Source organism: Pteropus vampyrus, unplaced genomic scaffold (assembly GCF_000151845.1).
Source record: "Pteropus vampyrus isolate Shadow unplaced genomic scaffold, Pvam_2.0 Scaffold134, whole genome shotgun sequence".
Taxonomy (NCBI): Eukaryota; Metazoa; Chordata; class Mammalia; order Chiroptera; family Pteropodidae; genus Pteropus; species Pteropus vampyrus.
This window is the reverse complement of record NW_011888915.1, coordinates 1,793,997-1,809,238: the sequence shown is the minus strand read 5'-3', so window position 1 is coordinate 1,809,238 and position 15,242 is coordinate 1,793,997. Positions and strand designations below refer to the sequence as shown.

General features: G+C 34.0%; 1 protein-coding gene across 10 annotated transcripts in view; it reads left to right on the top strand.

Moving 5' to 3' along the window:
* NR3C1 (nuclear receptor subfamily 3 group C member 1) overlaps nucleotides 1–11,117 on the top strand; it is a 95,405-nt gene extending 84,288 nt beyond the window's left edge. For all 10 annotated transcript variants that reach the window (XM_011367463.2, XM_011367457.2, XM_011367465.2 and 7 more), the window contains exons 8-9: nucleotides 6,289–6,446; nucleotides 7,028–11,117. In XM_011367463.2, coding sequence (XP_011365765.1) covers nucleotides 6,289–6,446; nucleotides 7,028–7,180 — 311 coding nt within the window. In that variant the 3' untranslated portion in view covers nucleotides 7,181–11,117. The remainder of the gene's footprint in view (nucleotides 1–6,288; nucleotides 6,447–7,027) is intronic.
* The last annotated feature ends 4,125 nt before the right edge of the window (nucleotides 11,118–15,242 follow it).

The window sequence follows — 15,242 nt, the reverse complement described above, 5'->3', positions numbered from 1 at the left end:
AAAAAAAACTGAGGTTTAATCAAAGGTATAAAACACTATACATCCCAACACCATACCAACAGGGATCCAACATAATAGCGCCAGACTGACATCAATCCTCACACTGAAAACCTAAATACTTCAGCTGTGACACATCATTTCCAGCTTTCAGCAAAATACGACAAGGTATGCTAAAAGAAAACACACAGTCTGAAGAAAAGAAGCATTAAAGCAAGACATAGATATGGCATGGATGTTGTAATTATCAGAGAGGGTATTTAAAATAGCTGATTACTATGTTAAGGACTATAATGGAAAAAGTAAACAGCATGCAGCAACACATGGGTAATGTAAGCAGAGAGGTGGAAATTTTAAGAAATAATCAAAAGGAAATAATACTGTAATGGAAGTGAAGAATGCTGTTGTCGGGCTTATCAGTCTACTGGACATAACCGAGGAAAGAATGAGCTTGAAGACAGTCAACAGAAACTTAGCAAAGTCAAATGCAAAGAGAAAAATGAAAAACAAAATGGAACGATATTTAAGAATTGGAGGGACCATTACAAAAGATGTAACACACAAGTAATGGGAAAATCAGAAGTAAAAGAAAAGAAGAAATATTCGAAGTAACAAGGGCTGAGAATCTTCCAAAATTAGTGACAGACTCTAAAAGATAGCTCCAGGAAGCTCAGAAAACATGAAAAAAGATAAATACCAAAAAACTTAAACCTAGGCTATTTTATTCAAACTGCAGAAAACCAAAGATAAAGAAGACTTGAAAAAAGCCAGAAGGGGTGGGGAAAGGAACATACCTTTGGAAGAACAAGGATAAGAATTACATCAGAATTCTGTCATCAGAAACCATACAAACGAGAGACTGGTGTGAAATATTTAATGCTGAAGGGGGAAAAAAATGCCAATTTAGAATTCTGTGTTCAATGAAATTATCTTTCAAAAATGAAGGCAAAATAAAGACTTCTCAGACAAAACCTGAAAGAATTAGTTACTAATTGAAGGAAAATGATATAGGTAAGAGACATGAATCTAAATTTAAAAAGGAAGAATGTCAGAGAAAGAATAGTTGAAGATACAATTTCATTTTTTTTAACTGATCTATTAAAAGTAATAAAGCATCAGTGTCTCGGATTATAACATATGGGTAAGTGAAATGAATGATGACAGCAGTGTAAACAGGATGGGAGGGAAGAGTTGAGAATACTGTTTTAAGGTACCTGTACCACCTGAAGTAGAACAGTGAAAGATGCAGATTACAGTCGACCCTTGAACAACACAGATTTGAACTGCCCAGGTCCACCTATATGCAGATTTTTTAAATAAATACAGTCAGCCCTTTGTATCTACAGGTTTCATATCGTCAGATTCATATCGTCAGATTCAACCACTTCAGATCAAAAACATTATTTTCATATTTCCAACTGCAGTTGATTCAATCCACAGATAGGAAAAGCTGACTATGGAGTCCAAAGTTATACATGGATTTTCGACTGTGCAGGGGGGGTCAGCACCCCAATCCCCATGTTGTTCAAGAGTCAATTGTGTTCTAAATGTATATTACAAACTCTAGGGCAACCACTAAAAACAATTTTAAAAAGAAGTAATAATTGGTATACTGAGAAGAGAGAAAATATAATCATGAAATGCTCAATGAAAACTAGGAAAGGCAGAAAAAGAGGAAGATTAAAAAGAACAAATGCAATGAGCAGGAAAGTTACAAACGTGCTAGATCTTAATCCAGATATATTGCACAATTGCTTTAAATGTGAGTGGTCTAAATATATCAATAGTCTTTTTTTTTTTTTTTTTTAGTGAAGGTGAAAAGAAAGTTAGCCATCGCAAATCCTTAATAAAATAATATTAAAAGATATTAGGCTAAGGGAAAGTAATTCCATCTTTAAAAAGGAAAAAAGAACAAAGAAAAGGGTAAATATGTAGATACATGTTTCAGCTAACATTTACTGTATAAAATTGTAATAATGTCTGGTGATTTAAAAAAGTAGAACTTAAAGTCCACAATAATTACACGTAAGCAAAAATGAGAGATTAATAAATTAAGAATGAGTGTTTAAATTTTAAGGATGACAACTAGAAAGAGACTACAACACACCAAACCATTGTTGGGTAGGCAGGGGCAGGGGGTGGAGGTGCAGGGAGTAGAAAATAAGATTAAGAAAAAAAACCAATCCAAAAGAATGAAAGAAATGAGAGTAAAAAAAAAAGAAAGTAAACAAAATGTGTATGAGCAAGTAACATAGGTAGTACAAATAAATTAAAATAAAACATATCAGCACTTTCTCAAGAGATGTGTCTAAATAAATGGATGCACAGTACAACCCAGTAAATGCAAACTTTTTCTGTAAAAGGCCAGATGGTAAATGTTTTTGGCTTTGCATAGCGTGGTGTTATAGCTACTTTTCCCCTTGTGGCACGAACACGTTAATATTCAACAATACTTAAAGAGGACAGGCATGGCTCTCTTCCAGTAAAACATTTACACACAAGTGGGATTAGGCTATGAACCACAGTTTGCTGGCCACTACTTTAACCAAAAGAAAGCTGAAGCAGTTAATTATCAAAATAAATAGACTTTAAGGCCAAAAAAGTTTTATATTTAAAGATACTTATTACATAAAGCATTCTACTTATAATGAAAATAACTTTAAATATAGAGCCTTCAGCTACATAAAGCAAAAATTCATGGAACTACAAGGATAATTTGAGATGGATGAAATTCTTTTAAAAATAAATATTGAATAGGGCTACTCGCAATTATTTTTAGTTAGGATAACGAACAAGAAAAAATTATAAATAAGCAATCACTGTTTTTAAAATGTGCACTAATTAGAATATAAGTAACACGTGAAATCAATCCATCACTAACATGGTAGGCTTTATTATATGCTCTTATTACTCCTTATTAGGGGCCTTCATTTACGCATTGATACTGACATCTTAGAAGTGCCAAGTATAGCTTTTTGGAATCAAAACATTTTCGTATGTGTCCTTCAGTCCTATCCTAATCAAAGTCCACTGTGATACACCACATTTAAAAAAATGAAAGATAAAAATATCTCAGTAGATGCAAAAAAAAAAAAAAAGGATTTGACAAAATTCAACATCTATGACAAAAACTCTCAACCAAGTGAGGTATAGAGGGAATGTACCTCAACATAATACAGGCCCTATGTAACAAACCCACAGCTAAAATTAAACTCATGGTGAAAAGCTGAAAGCTTTTCCTCTAGATCAGGAACAAGACAAGGATGTCCACCTTTGCCACTTTTACTCAGCACAGTATTGGAAGTCCTAGCCAAAGCACCTAAGACAAGAAAAAGAAATTAAAGGCATCTAAGTTGAAGAGGAGGAAGTAAAACTCTCACTTGCAGATAAAATATTATGTATAGAAAACTAAATACTCCACCAAAAAAACTGTTAAAACAAATAAACAAATTCAGTAAATTTTTAGGATACAAAATCAATATGCAAAAATATGTTGCATTTCTATAGAATAACAAGAGTAGAAAGAGAAATTAGGAAAACAATTCCATTTACAATTGCATCAAAAGAATAAAATACCTAGGAATGAATTTAACCAAGGAAGTGAAAGACCTGTATACTGGAAACTTAAGACATTGATGAAAGAAACTGAAGAATATACAAATGAAAGGATATTCTGTGCTCGTGGATTAGAAGAATATTGTTAAAATGTCCATACTGCCCAAAGCAATCTACAGTTGAATGTAAACCCTATCAAAATTCCAGTGGTATTTTTTCACAAAATAGGACAAACAAACCTAAAATTTGTATTGAACCATAAAAGACCGAGAATAGCTAAAACAATTTTGAAAAGGAACAAAGCTGAAGGCAGCATGCTCCCTGGTTCCAAATTATATTACAAAGTTATAGTAATCAAAACAGTATGGTTTCAGCATAAAAACAGACACAGATCAATGGACAGAATAGAGAGCCCAGAAATAAACTCACATATTTATGGTCAGTTAATTTATGACGAAGGAGCCAAGAATATACAATGGGGCAAAGGGACAGTAACTACTACATACAAATATTAACTTAAAATGGATCAAAAACTTGAATGTAACACCTGAAACGATAAAACTAGAAAACACAGGTGATAAGCTCCCTGACATTGATCTCGGCAATGTTTTTTTTTTAATCTGACACCAAAAGCAAAAACAAGGCAGACTATAGCAAACGAAGGAAACCACTTGCGAGATAAAAGACAACCTACCAAAGGGGAGATATTACAAATCATATATCTGATAAGGGGTTAATATCCAAAATGTATAAAGAAATCATAGAACTCAATAGCCAAAAAACAAACAATCCAATTGAAAAATGAGCATAAGGTCTAAAAAGACATTTTTCCAAAGACTACATACAGATGGCCAAAAAGTACATGAAAAGGTGTTCAACATCACTAATATCAGAGAAATGCAAATTAAAATCACAATGAGATACTACCTCACACACCTGTTAGAATGGCTATTATCAAAAAGACAAGAAATAAGTGTTGGCAAGGATGTGGAGAAAATGGAACTCATATACTATTGGTGGGAATGTACATTGGTGCAGCCACTATGGAAATCGGTATGGAGGTTCCTCAGCAAATTAAAAATAGAACTATCATATATGATTCAGCAATTCCACTTTTAGGTATGCTAACTCGAAAAGATATATATACTCCCATGTTCACTGAAGAATTATTTACAAAAGCAAAGATATGGAAGCAACCTAATGGTTAAAAATATGAAATACACACACATGTGTATGTGTGTATGTGTGATGAAATATAATTCAGCCATAAAAAAAGAATTAAATCTTGCCATTTGTGACAATGTGGATGGACCTAGAGGGCATTATGCTAAATGAAATGTCACTCAAAGAAAGACAAATACCATATGATCTCACTTACATGTGGAATCTAAAAACAAACAAATATTCTCATGGATCCTGATGATGTAAGGGGTGGGAGAAATAGGTGAAGTGAGTTAAAAAGTACAAACTTCTAGCTATAAAATAAATAAATCACAGGGATATAATGCACAGCATGGTGACTGTATTGTGTACTGGAAAGTTGTGAATACAGTAGATCTTCAGTTTTCATCAGAAGAAAAAACTTTTTTTGTAACAATGCAAGGTTACAAAATGCACTAGACATTGTGGTGGTCATTTTGCATTATGTACAAATATTTAATCATATGTACACCTGAAACTAATAATGCCATGTGTCAATTATATCTAAATTTTTTAAAAAGTTTAATGAGAACAGGAAACAAATCCACAGGGCAAGTACAAATTAAGACTTCGTGCTCCTACACCCACTGCTTCTCCTAGATGCCAGCATTTCCTAAGATGCCAGCAGAGGTGATGTTAAGGTTGGGAAACAATGTCTCCCCCTCTGGAGACTGCATAATTATAGCTCTGCAAAGCCCTGAAGCCCAGAAACCCCCACCGCACTTTGTATGAAACACTTAGCTGTGCTTAAATTTTGACCATCGAATCCTTTTTTCCCTAACCATTAACACAGAACCAGAGTTCCTAGGAATACACTTTGAGAAATGTAACACACTGCAAAAGTCATAATGTCTGTAAGATTAAGTGAAACTGTAATTATCAGTTCACAATTCTTACTAGTATCATTTTTGAAGAGTAATATTTAAAAATTGATTTTATACCAATTTAATGATCCAGAATCCATGATGTATTTTATTTCTAAGTACATAAAGGAAGGCAGATATTTCCTCCCCAGTAAGGCATATATTATATATAGGCTACATAAAAAAGTCAAGTTTCTTTTTAGTTTGGAATCGTAACTCAGTATGTCAACACATTAATAAAATGTATTACCTGCTGATTTTAAGGTTCTAATGGACTGTGATATCACAGATATTCCAAAATGGAACTGGTGTAAATACTGTTGTTGAAGCTTTCTCTACATCTGCATTAGAATTAAACTGAAGGGCAGAATGACAGTCACTATCATTTATTTGGTCTTCGAACCACTTTTGTGAACTAGAAAGGAAGGTGTCATCACCAGCTTCATTTTACAAATGATAAAGTGATTTACCCAAGGTTAAGTCCTCCAATTTCCTATTATCCCATATTCTCTTGGCTGTAGTTTCATGATCCTTTGAAAATGCTTATATTTTAACAGAGAGCATTAAGAGCATTTAGACAATGTAAGTCATGAAGTGTGTTATTGATAATACTTGCATATGTGAAAAGTTATTACAAGAAAACTCTTTAACTGACTACATCTTAATCTTTTAGTTCCTAAGGAAGGTTTGAAGAGCCAAGAACTATTTGATGAAATCAGAATGACCTACATCAAAGAGCTAGGGAAAGCCATTGTCAAGAGGGAAGGAAACTCCAGTCAGAACTGGCAGCGGTTTTATCAGCTGACTAAACTCTTGGACTCCATGCATGAGGTAAACATCAAACACAAATCCAAATATCAGAATTTCCTGGGATATAAAGTATGTTCTAATTAGTGTATATAATTATATACCAAGAGGTTTCCTCCCCCCACCCCCCTCGCCCATTTGTGGATGTTGATGATGGTTTGAGTTCAAACTGTGAACTGCAGTTGGGCACACATTTTTCCTGAGGCCAGTTATGAAATTTCATTTCATCTAGTCACATGCATATAACATCATGATGCTAGTACAGAATTTAATAGCACTATTTAAAAAAATGTATAGTTCCTGTTTTTGCATGAATAACCCATTAAATTAGAATATGTTCTTCATATATTATGGTACTGCAATTCATCATGAAACACTTATTTTAATACCACATAATTCTATATACAATTTAAAGAATTTATGATGTCTTTGGTACCTGAGTGCTCATTTTATTTAACTAAACTTCTTTTTATTTTTACTCGGGGAATTCCAGCAGAGATCGGTGTATCTAAGTCAGATGTTTAAAAAAAACAGAGGCCAGCAAGCATGAGATAGCCCTACTGATAAGTTTTTAAGACTAATTATTACTGTATCTTCTCTTTCAGGTGGTTGAAAATCTCCTTCACTATTGCTTCCAAACATTTTTGGATAAGTCTATGAGTATTGAATTCCCAGAGATGTTAGCTGAAATCATCACCAACCAGTTACCAAAATATTCAAGTGGAAATATCAAAAAACTTCTGTTTCATCAAAAGTGACTGCCTTAATAAGAAAGGTTGCCTTAAAGAAAGTTGACTTTATAGCTTTTATTGTACAAACTATCAATTTGTCCTATAGGAGTTTTGTTGGGTTTTGTTTATGTCTGGGTTTTGTTTTTGTTTTGTTTTAAATACGCACTACATGTGGTTTAAAGAGGGCCAAGACTTGGCAACAAAAGTAGTTGAGCCATCACTTTTCAGTGATGGGAAAAGTAGGAATTGATAGTTGGTGGATCCCAGAAATTAGAAACAATGACATGGGGATAATCTCCACTGCTGGAGAAGGATGGCACCCAAACCACCAGTGCCCAAGTCTGCGTAATGAACATTCTGCTCATACTTTTCACAGTTGGCTGGACAAAATTTTCTAGACTTTTTGTTGGTGTATTTTCCCCTGTATAGTTAGGATAGCATTTTTTGATTTATGCATGGAAACCTGAAAAAAGTTTACAAGTGTATATCAGAAAAGGGAAGTTGTGCCTTTTATAGTTATTACTGTCTGGTTTTAACAATTTCCTTTATATTCAGTGAACTACACTTGCTCATTTTTTCTTACATAATTTTTGTATTCAAGTTATTGTACAGCTGTTTAAGATGGGCAGCTAGTTCCTAGCTTTCCTTAATAAACTCTAAACATTAATCTTCAGTGTGAAAATGGGTTGGTGCTTCTAACCTGATGGCACTTAGCTATCAGAAGACCACAAAAATTGACTCAAATCTCCAGTATTCTTGTCAAAAAAGCTCATATTTTGTATATATCTGCTTCAGTGGAGAATTATATAGGCTGTGCAAATTAACCGTCCTAACTGATGTAGAGCACCTAGTCCAGTGACCTGCTGGGTAAACTGTGGATGAAGGTTGCAAAAGACTAATTTAAAACAAAAAACTACCAAGAGGCCCTGTTTATAGCTGGCAAACTATCTTTCAGGACCTTTTGTTGTAGTTTGTATAACTTTTTAAAAGTTATGATTCCAGATAACCAGCTGAAACACAGCTAAGAGATTTTAATCTGATCAATTCCTCTCACTAAACTTCCCCAAAATAAATCTCTAATATGGCGAAAGTGGCTAGACACCCATTTTCACATTCCCACCTGTCACCAATTGGTTTATCTTTCCTGGTGGTACTTTCAGGAAAGCTCAGCTACTGATTTCTGTGATTTAGAACTGTATGTCAGACTTCCATGTTTGTAAAACTACACATCCCTCACATCCCTATGTGTGCCATAGAGTTTAACAAAAGTCTTGTGAATTTCTCCTCACTGTCAAGAATTATCATTTTAAACAAAATAGAAGCTGTAGTAGCCCTTTCTGTGTGCACCTCACCAACTTTCTGTAAACTCAAAACTTATATTTACTAAGCCACAAGAAATCTGATTTCTGTTCAAGGTGGCCAAACTATTTGTGTAATAGAAAACTGAAAATTAATATTAAAAGTATGAAACTTCTAATATATTTTTATATTTAGTTATAGTTTCAGATATATATCATATTGGTATTCACTAATCTGGGAAGGGAAGGGCTACTGCAGCTTTACATGCAATTTATTAAAATGATTGTAAAATAGCTTGTATAGTGTAAAATAAGAATGATTTTTAGATGAGATTGTTTTATCACGACATGTTATATATTTTTTGTAGGGGTCAAAGAAATGTCGATGGATAACCTATATGATTTATAGTGTGTGCAAGCATTCATACAGGCAGCAATGATCTCAAAAACCAAACAGGTTTGCTCTAGGGGAAGAGAGCGATGGAGACTGGCCCTGTGTGCAGTGACGGTTGCTGAGGCTCCATCCCACTCAGATCAGAGGAAGTAATCCTCTGCCTCCCAGAATGACCACCTTTCTTATTCCAACAGGGAGTCCACATGGGTTTAGTTTCCTAAAGTGTGTAAACAGGAGGCAGAAAGGTGGTACTTACGACACGTACAGGCCTCGTTTACCAGCAGGGATACTTTCACATACAGCCTCTCCAACAGTCTGATAAAAACAGAAGCTCTAGAAGTTGGGCAATAATACACATAGAGGTATCAGCAATATGTAAATAGTGCAGAATCTCATAGGTTGCCAATAATACACTAATTCCTTTCTATCCTACAAGAGTTCATTTCCAAACAAAATGAGGACATGTTTATTTTCTTTGAATGCTTTTTGAATGTTATTTGTTATATTTCAGTATTGTGGAGAAATTATTTAATAAAAATGTAATAATTTGCTTTTTGAATGTTCTCTAAAAGGGAATGTTCCTTTTGTAATGGTTTAAATTAATCTCAAAGTATTTTAAGAAGGTTTGTAACCCAGCTGGATGTGAACTTTTTGGTGTCTAAGAAATACGGCTTGAATATGATTATCAACAACAGTGTTAAGTTTCAAAAAGAAGTCCTGAAAGGTAAATTACTATTCGCTAGAAAGCATGTCATCACACATTAATCTTTTAGTCCCAACGACCTTGGCTCTTAAAAAATATAGCTCAGTGAAAAAAGATATGTGCACTTTGTTGTTAAAAAGAAATCAACTGACATTCATAAAACTAGGGGAGGCTGCACATCAAATGGAAAGGAAAAAGAAGCTGTGCCCTTTTTGAATATGTGGAAAAGGAGGTTATCTTAATTACATTGTTCTTCTGAGAATAATTATGGATTTAAGTGAAAAAGGATGGTGCTATTTGAAAGCAGCTTCATTTTCTATGTATGTGGTATCTTGCTATCCCATACTATTTAAGTTTGTAGTAACTTTAGTGAGAACTGGTGACATGCCTAAGTGACTCAAAACAGATTCTGAAAAGTATTTTTAATTACTGGTGGAAAAAAGTGACCTCGGTGTTTTTAGGCCTTGCTGTGGGATACTATACAAGCACTTTTGGGGTATATGTACCCAATTATCTAAAACTACAGGAGGGGAACCTAAAAGAGCACCTGCCTTCTCCTGAAAAAAAAAAATGGCACCCCAAAAGGAAAACTAAGATGGTTAGCGTCTATAAAGAGCTGATAATTAGCCTAGGATTAGATTAGTTCTGGATGTGCATAGAAAGGAAAGCCAACCTCACTTTAGACTGGGCGGTGGGGGGAGGTGAGCAATTCCATTTTACTTATCTATACAACCTGTTATCGAGTTGTATCATTTTAGTTCTCTGTTAAATACCCTAAAACTACATCATACAGTGATCAATATTATACTTTGATCTGTCAAAATTCAAGAACCATGGCAGCCTTCAGTGAGATTTCATGATCATGGTTGGTCATTCAAAAGACTGTAGCTGTAGATGAATGTGTTTTTATGTGCCTGGTTTGAGAGTTGGAAGGAGAAATCAGTGTAAGGAGGACACTTTAACCACTTTGAGTGGAAGTTTTCATCATTTTCCAGACTATTATCAGCCTGGTCCACCAAGAATTAGTGACCAGGTTTTTGGGAAAGGATTAGCTTCGCTCTAGAAAATGCCTGAAAGAAGGATTTTATTTTCTGATGAAAAGCTGTATGAAAATACCCTCCTCAAATAACTTGCTTAACTACATATAGATTCAAGTGTGTCAATATTCTATTTTGTATATTAAACAAATGCTATATAATGGGGACAAATCTATATTATACTGTGTATGGCATTATTAAGAAGCTTTTTCATTATTTTTTATCACAGTAATTTTAAAATGTGTAAAAATTAAAACCAGTGACTCCTGTTTAAAAATAAAAGTTGTAGTTTTTTATTCATGCTGAATAATAATCTCTAGTAAAAAACGAAATGTCTTTTTACCTACGCAGTGAAATGTCAGACTGTAAAATCTTGTGTGGAAATGTTTAACTTTTATTTTTCATTTAAATTTGCTGTTCTGGTATTACCAAACCACACATTTGTACTGAATTGGCAGTAAATGTTAGTTAGCCATTTACAGCAATGCCAAATATGGAGAAACATCATAATAAAAAATCTGCTTTTTCATTATGCGACTCCAACATGCTTTTGTAGAACTTGTGCAGTTCCAATTCTCCTTTTTTTCCCTTTTTCTACTGAAGGTAGAGTTATCATTTCAGATACCTTAAGATGCACTATTGACAGATTATTAATATGAAACTCCTCCTAGATTAAATGAACCTATATTGAGCATAATGTGCCAGGCCTTTCCAGATTATCTCATTTAATCTAATCCCTTTTGCTGCCATATTAGCAATGACATTCCCTTCTCTTAAAAACCTGTGTCCTATCCCCTGGATGTTGATGATGAAAAACAATAGCTGCCCACAGATGACAATAGCCTTTGGTTTGTCATACAACAAGGAACAGGTCCCACCAACACCCACAGAAAAATCAATGAACGTTTCAAGTGATGCGGGGCATAATAGACTACATTCAAACTGAGGAAGAAAGTTGTTTATGAATGAAAACTGATACAAAGCAAAATTTACTCTTACTTCAGCAGGTAAAGTAAGAGCTAAACTTCGGGTGTAGAAAAGAGGCTGAAAATACAGAGGCATTTATACTAATTGAGTATTTTTTAAACTCTAGTCAACTAATCTCGCTTACTTAGCAGTTAGTGGCTCTTAATAGCATTAATAACTTAATAGCATTTTCTTTGGTGAAAGAACCCAGGTCCTCTTCTTATATCAGGCTTCTGTTTCCTAGTTAAAATGAAACACTACCTTTTGGTAGGGAGACATTTTCACTTTATTGAGGTACAAACATGTTAATCTCAGAAGAGTTTATGTAGGTCACATTAGACACCCAAAAAACTTCCTTCACTCTATCCAGTCCACTTTAATGAGAGTTTATACTCTGTTCATTCTCCATACCTCACCAGAAACAGTCACTAGAGTAATAATATGTATGCAATGTAAAAAAGCCATAAACTTTTCTCTTATTGTTAGTGTGGCATTGTATAAAGTACTATCTTTGAATATGCGTGAGGCTATGCTGGAAAGAAGAATCTAGGCCATCCAAAACCATTAGGAATGCAAAGAATTGAGATGATAAAACTTTTTCCAACTGGAGGAAAAGGTTCACAGAACATGAGACTATCTCATAAATATGTCCTGATCAGTTTTGCTACCCACTATGTGGCAGGCATACTAGATAAGCCGCTTCAAAGAACACTAAAGCAATACTAAAACTTCAAGGTGAGGCTCCTGCCCTCAAGGAATCAAAGATGAGAGGCACATGGCTCCAATGTAGTCATTCAAAAGGAATAAAAACATGTACACACAATGGTTTACTTGCAACAAATGTTCACAGTAGCCAAGAAGTGGAAACAACCCGTGTCCATCAACTGATAAATACATAACCAGTATACAATAGAATACCACACAGCAATAAAAAAGTGAGAAAATAATGCATGGTATAATATGGATGAACCTCAAAAACATTATGCTAAGTAAAAGGGGTCAGACACAAGAGACTATATATTATTTGATTTCAGTTAGATGAGATGTCCAGAAAAGGCAAATCTATAGAGACAGAAAGCAGATCAATGGTTGCCTGTGTTTGGGGATAATATCAAGGGTTAAGTGTAAATACATGAGGGAACTTTATGAGGAGACAAATGTTCTAAAGCTGGATTTTTATGATGGTTGCGCAACTCAGTAAACAATAAAAATCATTAAATTCTATACTTAAAGTGAATAAACTTTATGGTCTAAATTACATCAATAAATATGTATGTAAAATATTTTAAAAATATACATAAAAGGCTGACAAGTGAATGTGTAATTGCTTTTCACCTGTATCAGAGGCCAGTATGAAGTATTTTAAATATATAAAGGCACCATAAATAAATAGATAGATAGATAAATAAAATACATAAAGGCAGGTGCAGCCGTTTTTCAGCAAAGCCTATATGAAGATGTTTTCATTGTGCTGGGAGTTAAAGGATGAGCTGAAGTTTAGCAGCTTAGATAAAGGTTTACTCATTTAATATTAACAGATTCCCCCCAACGCTTAATTAGATACACGTTGTACTTGCCAAGACAGCAACCATGTGCAAAGAGATCGCCAATGTGACAAGTAAAATTCATATCACACATGACTGCTCATTTTAAATATACAAGAATGTGTGGCACAAATATTGGTTTAATAACTTAAAACTTTAGTAGTTACAAACTTATAATGAGGCAAATCTGGGTTCAAGTCTTGCTTCTATCATTTACTAAGTCTGTGATCTTGGGAAAGTTCTATAGCCACTTTAAGACTGTTTCAACGTCTGAAAAAAAGGAACTAATACCAACAACTTGAATGAGAGAATTAATAAGATACAATATATTGAAGCTGCTTAGCTCAGTCCCTACCATCAGCAAGTGCTCAAAACATGTTAGCTGTTTTTTAAATCCTCAAGGAAACTGAAGAGAAAAGAGGAATTTTTTAATGTTCTCCCCAAAAATGCACAGAAAAAGTCAAGGTAAATGATGAAGAGAGATGAGAACACAAGGATTGTATACAAACCTCCAACCTCACATATCCTAATTAATAAAGGTCACGCATAGAGCTAGGGAGTTATGTTACTGGCCTACATTTTCTTTATCTCATACATTGCAAACTATCAGACCTCGGTAGGGATCATCCAGATACACTGAACATCCATTCAGAAAGGGTCTTCCATTTCCATCTAGTATCTCAAAGCGTGAGAAGAGCCAAGGCAAATCAGGTCAAAGAGGAACCAGCCTGTTAATCTTTTACGCAACATCGAGAGTTCTCCCAGGCCACCACTGTAACCGATGTATATAAACATGAACTAAATTTCGTTAACTGGCATTAATGAGAGGGAGAATAATCTGAAAGTCAAAATTATAAATATCTTTTTTTGTATATACCAAAAGAACTGAAAACATGTCCATACAAACACTTAGGCACAAAAAATCATATCAGTATTCGTAATACCCAAAAAGTGGAAACAATATAAACGTCCATCAACTAATAAATGGATAAAATGTGGTATATCCACACATTGAAATATTATTTAGCAATTAAAAAAAAAAGTACTGACATATGCTACGACATGGATAAATATTGAAAATATTACACTAAATGAAAGAAGCTAGTCACAAAAGACCACAAATTTCATAAATCTATTTATATTAAATGTCCAGAATAGGCAAATCTATAGAAATAGAAAGTAGATTTGTGGTTTCCAGAGGCTAGAAGAGGAGGAAGGGATATTGAAGACTGCTTAATGAGTACTGGGCTTCCCCTTAGGATGATGAAAATATTCTAAAATTAAATTGTATTGATGGTTGCACAACTCGATGAGTATATGAAAAAACTTTGTATATTTTAAATGGGTAAATTTTATAGTATCTGAATTATAGCTCAAAAAGGATGTTCAAAAAAGAAGAAATAGATCACATAAATAACTGTATATCTATTTGTTAAACTGAATTTGGAGTTGAAAATCATTTCATAAAGAAATCTCCAGGCCCAGATCGTTTCACTGATGAATTCCACCAAACATTTAAGGAAGAAATAATACCAATTCAACAGAAATTCTTCCCCAATAAAACTGAAGAGGAGGGAAGACCTCAATTCATTTGATGAGGCCACCATTACCCTGATATAAAAATGAGACAAAAATTATAAGAAAACTAGACCAATATCTCTCATGATCATACATGTAAAAATTCTAAACAAAACTTTAGCAAATTGAATATAACAATATATTAAAAGGATGACATACCATGACCAAGCAGTTACCTGAGGAATACAGGGTTGGGTTCACATTTCAAAACCAACCAGTGAATTCACAATAATGAAAATTTAAAAAGGTTACTAGACTTTAAAAAGTTAAATGCAATTGCCATATGACCCTGCAATTCCACTCCCAGGTATAAACCCAGAACTGAAACGGGTACTCAAGCGAATGTAGCAGCACTATCCACAATAGTCAAAAGATGGGAAAAGCCCATATGTCCATTAATGAATGAGTGAATAAATTCTAATATATATAAAGAATGAAATATTATTCAGCCACAAGAATGAAGTACTAATTCATGTCATGCTACGACATGGAGGAAACTCCAACACATCATGCTATGTGAAAGCCAGACATAAAAAGTCACATAATACATGATTCTATTTATATAAAAT